An 8,939-nucleotide genomic window follows, 5' to 3' on the forward strand; every position below is an offset into this window, starting at 1 on the left:
CACTGGGGCACAGAACTTTCACAGGGCCGAGCTCCTCTCCTCCTATTGATGATCAAATTGCAATCCTCACCTATACACATACTGCCAAAACAATCAGACCCCTCCATGTGCAGTCCTTGGTTGGTGGTTGAGACCCTGGGTGCTCTGAGGGTACTAGTTAGTTCATATTGTTCGTCCTAAGGTGCTGCAAACCCCTCAGCTCCTTCATTGAGGACCCTGTATGGAGCAGAGACCGAAAGAAGGGCAAGCCATCCTAAATATAGCTATCTCCTGAGAGGCTCTGACAGTACCTGAATAATGCAGATGTAGAGGCTCACAACCATTCATTGAACTGGGTTTGATCCTTCTTAAGTGTGCTTTCTACCAGCTGCCATGGGAACATGGATAGCTTCTTGGACACTCTCAGCCCTCTTGAGTTCCGGCTGGGAGAGCTAGTGATCTTATTACAGTTTGGATCAGAGTTGTGGAAAGGCAGCTCCCAGGGAAGGCAGAGGACAGCCTCCTAAGGGCCTATGGGACTGAGGGGCTTTTCAGCATTCTGAAACTTTTTGCATATTTTACCTAGGCAGTCATCTCTGAGCTTCAGCCCAGGACAGCTTCCCATAGTTCAAAGCTGTGTCACATCTTGAAGTTTCTTGTGCATCCTACACGCTTTCACAAGGCAGACGCTTATCTCTTCCAGCTGTAAGCCAGAGGGAGTGGTGCTGCAGTCTTAGCAACAACACATGCAGACTCAAACAGCCCAGTGCAGTCTAGTCAGACTTTTAGGCACCAGAACTCTGTTGGAATTCATTGATGATTCCTGAATTCAGTGATGATTACTGGCTGTAAGTTCATACAGCTTGCAGCACTGTATTGGAAACTGGCCATTTTCCCTGCTGTTTTCTTCTGGCATTCCTGCATCACTGGTTGAGAATGGGTTGGACTATGTTGCTTAGAAAGCAATGGCAGAAGAGGCTTGTTCACTGCCATTAGTTGAAGGAACAATAGAAGGGTGTCAGGAAGGATTAGCTAGAGGCAGGATGTGTCATAATTAGAACGACTTAGAAGAATTGCTTTAGGGAAGTTGAAAACACTGCTAGAGCAGGAATGTTCCAGATGCTTGTCTCTCCATCCTTTCCCATAGTGATCCACACCCCAAATAAATCATATCATCCTTGCCTCTCCCAGTTGGAGCTCTAGCTTCTGGAAGATGCCAATTCTTGATAGGAGTTGTGAGAGTTGGATGGAGTGTCTGACCTCATTTGGCCCTTTTGTTTGGAATTCTGAATAGAACCAGGAAAATTGGAAAAGGGAATGGAATTAGGACCATAAGAGACAGTCTTTGATTGTACAACAGAAAGAATGAAGAAGGAAACTGAGTTGAGAGTCACTTGAAAAGGGGGATTAGGAGAAACGGAGGTCGGGGGACGGGGTTTGCTAGTGTTTTCTACTGAGATAATTGGTTGGTACCAATTATGTACATTATATATGGTTACCTCTCATGAAATGTTTTTATAAATAAATGAACAAAAGAAAATTTAGAATTGGAGGCTCATGCCTTATAAACTGCTACTGGCCGCTCCTAAAGTAAACTGGGCCTGTATTTGACCCAAGGTATGTTTCTGTGTCTTCCCACAGCTAATTTTATAGAGAGGTTGAGAGCCTCAATCGTAGGTGTGTAAGTTCCGTACTAGTAAATGTAGGAAAAAGCTTAGTATGCTGGAGGCAGGGTGGAGATCTATTTAATGCCACAAGATAACTCTTACTATAAACTAGATCATAGCACCTTCAAAGTTAAACAGTGATGACTGGGAGAAAGAGACTCAGGGGGAAAATCATGATGATGTGGGTGGAGAGAATAAAGGATCATAAGAATGCACCTGACAGCTTCTCTTTTATTTCTGTTTTGGCTGCCAGATTAGAATGAAAGCAGGTGCTCGAAGAAGCACTGCCACATAGGAACATTAGACATTGGATACCAAAAACCCTTACAGCTTGTACCACAAGCATGGCCAAATTATAGCTGTGCTGTTCTGAGTGCTTTTGTTAGACCACAGTCATTTTATACAATGGTTTTTACAGTGTGAGACCATGAACCAGCAGCATCAGCATTACCTAGAAATTTGTTAGAAATGTTGATTCTTAAACTCTATCCTGGACCTATGGAATCAGGAAGTCTAGAGTGGGGGACTGGGAAATATGTGTTTTAAACGTAGCCCTCCAGGGTTCAAATTTGAAAAACCATTGGTCTCGCAGTAAGGACTCTCAGGCAACCAAGAATCCATTGAGACACAATTAGTGTTGCGTCCAACTTAGGGCACCATTTCTTAAAAAAGTAGGACCTGCTAGAATGGTCTTTGACCCTGTTAATATAAAGGTAGGTAATATTTCTAAATCTTCTTCAATAGTGCTCATAATTTGCTTACCACTAGTATGAATATTAGCCCATCTAACATTAATTATGATAATTAATGAACTCCCTGGTGTAACAGGAGCTAAATATAGCTGCAGAAGTTTACAGTGGCCGCCTCTTGAGTAAGGCATTTGATTAATTGCTAGCCAGCCACCCCTGGAGTATGCATTTCTGATTAAGACAACTGACCACCTCTACAGTGTAGCATAAACTAACACACTCATACATCATGTTATACAGTCTACATGAAGGGTTTTTTTAAACTATTAAAATTGACATTACTAAAGCATAATTTAAACACCATAAAATGCTTCCATTCTAAGTATACAATTTTTGGCAAACTTACAGTCAGGTAACCACTACACCAAACAAAATACATACTATGAACACCTAGATCATATCCGTGGGTTCCTATGAGTAGAATTTTCCACATCTATACTGCAGTAGATTACCATTTGGCTGTAGGTTATATGATCTTATATAAATTATTTATGTAAAATCAGTTGCATGGATTTCAGATTTATTTTTGTTACATTCTCAGAAGTTATTTTCCTTTTATTGTATGTTACTATTATGTGACTAGTAACGGTTGTTTATTTGTGATAATGTTGCTTTGTTTCCAGTTTGGGAATGTAATAAATAAAGCATAAATAAAACAGTTGTGGTCCAATCTTTATGTAAACATGTATTTTTATGTAAATATCTATGAACGTGGATCATAAGATATATGTATATTTGATTTCATAAGAAACTCCTAATATGGTGCTGGCGAGATGGCTCAGAGGTTAAGAGCACTTACTTGCTGCATTTAACAAGGACCTAGGTTCAATTCTCAGCGCCCACATGGTGGCTCATAATCACCCATACCCCCAGTTCCAAGGAATCTGACTTTCTATTCTGGTCTCTGTAGGCTCTAGATACACATGTGATACATACATGCAGGCAAAACATTCATACATATTACATAAAAATAAATAAACCTTTAAAGAAAAAAATAAGAAATTGCTCATGTAACTTTCCAAATTGTACTGTTTTGTGTTTCTACCAACAGAGAAAAGTACTCTGGTTGCTCCATATTCCTGTCATTATTTGGTATTGCCAGTTTTTTTTTAAATACGCTAGATGATTTAAAATAATTTATAGATACTCCTTTCTTCTCTCTATTTTTAAATGTAGGCCTGTATGTTTGGTTTCTGCAAAGCCCACAGAGTTAATAATGTTGATCCAGGTGACTTAGATAGAGATTAAAGTATTTCTGTTTCCTCATACTAGAATTAGTGTTCTGGATAGCATTTACCTGTGACTGCTAGCTATGCACTCTACCTTTTGTTCATTTACTCACTCGTCTGTCAATTCTCTGGCTGCATTGGATCTGCTTTTTCAGAGAGCAGTTGTACATCAAGTTGTTAAGAAATAGGACAGGTGGTAGGATTCTCTTCAAGAAGCTTTTTGGAACTGAGTTTCTGAAACATACATACATAGAAACTCTAAAAAAGAAAAACAACTAATAAGGCTTGTGCAGACTTGAATACGGACATTGTCCAAACATAGCCTCCTGTTAGATGACTTTTAGGGACTTATAGACTGGTGGCTGTAGAAAACAGTAGGCTAAATTGTCAAGTTGTTACTCCCTGCTGAATATCGGAATTATACCTTAGAATGTAAAGCTGATCATCAGAGAAGCTCCTTCCCACAGCAAATGGCAACAAATACAGAGGCCCATAACTACATATTATGCAGAGAGACAGAGACAGAGAGAGACAGAGACACACCTTGGAACACACAGCTCTAAATGGGTTGCCTTTATCAAATCCCTCCCCTCAGAGCTCAGAGAATCCCCAGAAGACAAGGCAGAAAGAATGTAAGAGCCAGAGGGGATGGAGGACACCAGGAAAACATGGCCCTCAAATCAACTGACCAAAGCTCATATGAACTCACAGAGACTGAAGCAGCAAGCACAGGGCCTGCATGAGTCTGCAACAGATCCTCTGTCTATATATTATAGCTTTAACTTTAGTGTTGCTAATGGGATTCCTGAGTGAGTAGGTTTCTGATTCTCCTGCCTTCTCTTGAGCTCTTTTCTTTTGTTGATCTGTCTTGTCCAACTTTGATGTGGTAGTTTTTGTTTTATCTTATATTTGAATTTATTATATTTTTTTTAAAAATAAATGGATGGATTAATGAAAACCTAGACAGCAAGGTGAAGGTTAATAGCTGTTACTAATATCTGCTGGGAGAGAGAAAATCAGTTTTCTACAATAGAGTAACAGTGGATATATCAACAACTCCCAGGCAGGCCTTATGCTTGGGAGTAATAGACAAACTTATAAGGAACTCCACAGTTTGATTTGTGTGTTTTTACTTGGTTACAGTTTGGTGGCTTTTTTTTTTCTTTTTGTGTGGTTTTATAATTGTTTGGCTTTATTTTCTTTGAGGGGAGTTTTTGTTATATCGGGTTTTGCTTTTGGGGGAAGAACTTAAAGTTGGGTGGGTGGGGAGAAGGAGAAGCTCCAGAAGGACTTGGGAGAGGAGAAGAATATGATCAAAATATATTGAAAATTTAAAACTGTTTTCAGTAATAAAAATTAAAATGAACATAAAGCTAGTTGCTAGTCTGAGATTACAAAATTACATTTAGCAGAAAGAAGTTCAAAAAATCTATTCTGTAAAAATAATTAAAGAGGATCCTATATTTGAGAGAGAAATTTAGAGAAACATAGGAAGATTTGGAGCAAAGAAAGAGAGATATAGAGATGAAGTAGAGTGCTCATAGAATTCTCAAAAAATTAAAAAGAAATTATCCTATTGTATTGTGACTGTAATTAATGATGATAAATTATGTTCTTGAAAATACAAAGAAGTTAGATGGATACTAAGTGTTCTCACTACAAAAAGTAATAATGATGCATGGCAATGGATGCTAATTACTAAATTTAATCATAGCATTATGTGCTTGTACACCTAAGACATCATATGATACATGACAACTATGTGCAATTATAGGTCAACTTTTAAAAAAGAAAGAAAAATGTTGAAAATGGTTTTACTTAAAATAATATATTAAAATGTACAAATACAGAGTATATAAACATGCTTAGATTGCTAACAGTATGTGCTCTGCATTTATAGGCTGTTTTGATTTATTTATTCAGTTTAATAAATTTCTTTAATTTTTATCTTTTCTACAATAAACACATGGCCCTTTTATAATGAGAAAGTTGTAATACCGATTCTTGAGTTTTCAGTTCTTATAGCAACTTCAGTAATGTATTCCTTCCCTTTCTTTAATCGTGTGCAGCAGACATTTACTACAGTAGATGCAGATTACAATCTAGAGAGGAAAAGTATCTTGTTCTCCTTTTCGCTCTTGGGAGCTAGCAGTGCATGAATGGCCTGCAGGCTCTGCTGCTGCAGTCCTTCACAGACCTAAGCTTCACTCATTGTCGAAGGGCACAAGGTTTTTTTTTTCCTTAACCCTAAATGAACAGAATTTCACCTTATAAAGCTTGCCACATAAGTACAGGTTTCTTTCTAGCCTGTTATTTTGACTTATGTAGCTGTTGGCAAGTCATCGGGGATTTCCTCTGTGCTTTCTGATGAAATAACAAATGATTTTTGTTTTCCTCCTTTTTTCTTCAGCTGACCTGAATAATGTCAGGTTCTCCGCTTATAGGACTGCCATGAAGCTCAGAAGACTCCAGAAGGCCCTTTGCTGTAAGTATGAGCCACTATTTGAAGGCTTTGATAATTTCTCTTTGCTCAAAGAATGGGACCTGGGGATTTTTGACAAGGTCATCTTGCTAGATAAAATTCATTCGTTAAAGTGTTTAGCTTAGTATCTACCTAGACTATTTTGTTGGATGAGAACTATCTCTGCATGTATTTAGCAACTATTGTTAAATCGATAAGATATTAATAAATTTCGTTTTTGCCATGAGTAGCATTTGCACCCACATTTACCTTTGTGAAAGTTACATTACCTCCCCCTTTCCCATTATATCTTCATTTTATAAAGGACATTTAGTATTAGGTTTATGGAAGTGTTATAAGAACCAAGTCCACAGATATGTGTCACTAGAATTTTAAAGGCTAATATTCAGATGGATGTTATGATAGAAGAAAGATGATTGGATCTTTTGTTTGTTTGTTTTTCCAGACAGGGTTTCTTTGTGTAGTCCTGGCTATCCTGGAACTAGCTCTGTAGACCAGGATGGTCTCAAACTCAGTGAGCTGTCTCTTGGGGTTGAAGGCAGTAACCCCGTTCCTGGCTAGATTATTTTTAAAAATCATGTATGTTTGTAAAAATGCTGAAGTGTGACAAGGATACTTTTATTACATGGATATTCTATCAAATAAATGAATTATGGATAATATTGTTTAAGTGTTAGTATACACTAAGGAGATAGGCACACATATTACCATAAAAGAATTTATAATGTAATGAGGAATGCCCAAGATAGATATGAAAATCTGGGGACTTACACAAATGTACATAAAAGTCATCAACATGTTACAATCATAAGTATCAGGGTTATAATCATGACTGATATAAATAATGATTATTGTCTCCATTTCCAGGCTGAGATACTGAGGACAAATGAATAGACAATTTGATTGTCATACTTAGTTTGGTAGCACTGAAAGAATGGCACACTATGAACCCTAGCTTTATGCAGTGGGGTTCAGAAAATGTTCATGCGAATTGGTGTCATCTAAACCATATAGGTCCAGAAACAGGTAGAGCTCACTCAAGGAAGAATGTTCTAGTCATTTGGAGAAAAGGCCTTATTTTCAGGCCTGGAGACTAAAGAGAGCAGAAAGTATTCAGGAACTGAAATTACTTCAGCATGGCTACTGTGCAGAATTCCAAGGAGAGCTATTGTGAAATATTAGGCTGGAGAGAGAACCAGGAGACAGATTGTAAAGAGCTTTTTAAACCCAAGTTAAAGACTTTAGAGGTCAGTGGGAGCCATTCAAGAGATTTTGGCAAGGCGATGACATGGTTGAATTTTCACTCAGAAAAACCGTCCTGGCTGTGAAAGAAAGCATAAATTGAGGGGTTAAACCACTGACAGGAAAGAGATCTATTACAGAATTGAAAGCCACAATATGGTGTATGGTGACCTGAATAGTAATGGAGGAGCATTTCAATATATAGGAGGTAGACTTGTGTGATCTAAGCCTTAGTGGCTTGTGGATTGTAAACTTGGATACCAGAGCTTGGTAAAATGTACAGTTCTGAGGAGAACTATAAAAACAATATTAGCAGTTGAAAGCATGGAAATGTTAAGATAGAAGAGTAACAGGAAGGGAGAGAGAGAGAAAGAGGTGGGGAACAGAGACAGAGACAGAGAAACAGAAAGACAGAAAGACAGAAAGGAGATGTGGGGGAGTCATTTAGGACAGAGAAGAGCAACCAAGAAGAATATGAAGGCATAGCTAGGACTTCAGTAGGAAAATCCAAGATGTTGTAGTACTATGAGAAGAAAAGAGGGATTTGTCATTAAGGTCAGATGATGTTGGTAATAGTGCCCATCGTATATAGCAACAAAGAGAACCTTAATAACTTTGCTGAAGTTAATACACTGAACAGCATAAAAATGAACCAAAAGTATGATGGATGGCATCTGCCTGTTCTTACAGACCCTTAGTTATAAAGGGAAGGAAAGTGGGGTTTAATAGACTAGAGATGAATGAAGAATTAAAAGATTACTAGCTTAAGAGGAGAGGATAAAAATGGGCAAGGTGTGGGCAGGTGGCCTAGACACTTCCCTGCTATTGCAGTGTCAGAGAGAAGGATACATGCAGGTTCTAGGTAAAGGACCATTCTTCCAGAGGTCGTGCGTTCAATTCCCAGCAACCACATGGTGGCACACAACCATCTGTAATGGGATCTGATGTCTTCTTCTGGGGTGTCATATATGGTACTCATATACATAAAATAAATAAATAATTTTTTTTTAAAAAGGAGACATTGCTGAGCACTAGTTCCAAAGTGGAAATGTTTTAAAGGTGATTAGGTCTAGGCTATGGCCATTTATATAAATGACAATGTCAATTAGGTGTGAATTGTCATGGAGGTATAATAGAAAGTTAAGTTATTGAGAAGCTAGGCTTATATATAAGTCATGCATGCTAAATTAAAATCACTCCAAATTGGGGACAGAATTAAGAAACACCATAAACCTTGGCCACTAAAGTTCTTTGGGGACAAAGATGTTCAACCCATAGGCTCTCAGGAGTGGGTGGTACTATAGTCAAGGAACTATTGTATTGGTATGTAGTTGTCACATAGAGATGTAAGCACCCTAGAAGTGAAATTATTGAGAAGAATCAGGTAGGCTCATTTTCTTTTCATATTGAGATTTCCAAAGCTTAACACAGAACTGGGCAGAGAGTAAGGCTTTCTGTTTTCATAGAATGAATACATGGATGAAAGCCAATGGAAGATTCCATTGCCTTACGAGCTTATAGCCTGAAGTTATCATTTTCAGGTCTATAGCTGCCAAGTTTAAGTAGTTAATAAAAGGCTCCCCATGCCTAG

At 38.1% G+C, this 8,939-nt stretch overlaps 1 protein-coding gene across 1 annotated transcript in view; it reads left to right on the plus strand.

Annotated features, from left to right (window-relative positions):
- Dmd (dystrophin) overlaps nucleotides 1-8,939 on the plus strand; it is a 2,056,279-nt gene that overhangs the window by 1,933,336 nt on the left and 114,004 nt on the right. Inside the window, exon 63 of the mRNA XM_031364700.1 lies at nucleotides 6,035-6,109. Coding sequence (XP_031220560.1) covers nucleotides 6,035-6,109 — 75 coding nt within the window. The remainder of the gene's footprint in view (nucleotides 1-6,034; nucleotides 6,110-8,939) is intronic.

Source organism: Mastomys coucha, chromosome X (genome assembly GCF_008632895.1).
Source record: "Mastomys coucha isolate ucsf_1 chromosome X, UCSF_Mcou_1, whole genome shotgun sequence".
Taxonomy (NCBI): domain Eukaryota; kingdom Metazoa; phylum Chordata; class Mammalia; order Rodentia; family Muridae; genus Mastomys; species Mastomys coucha.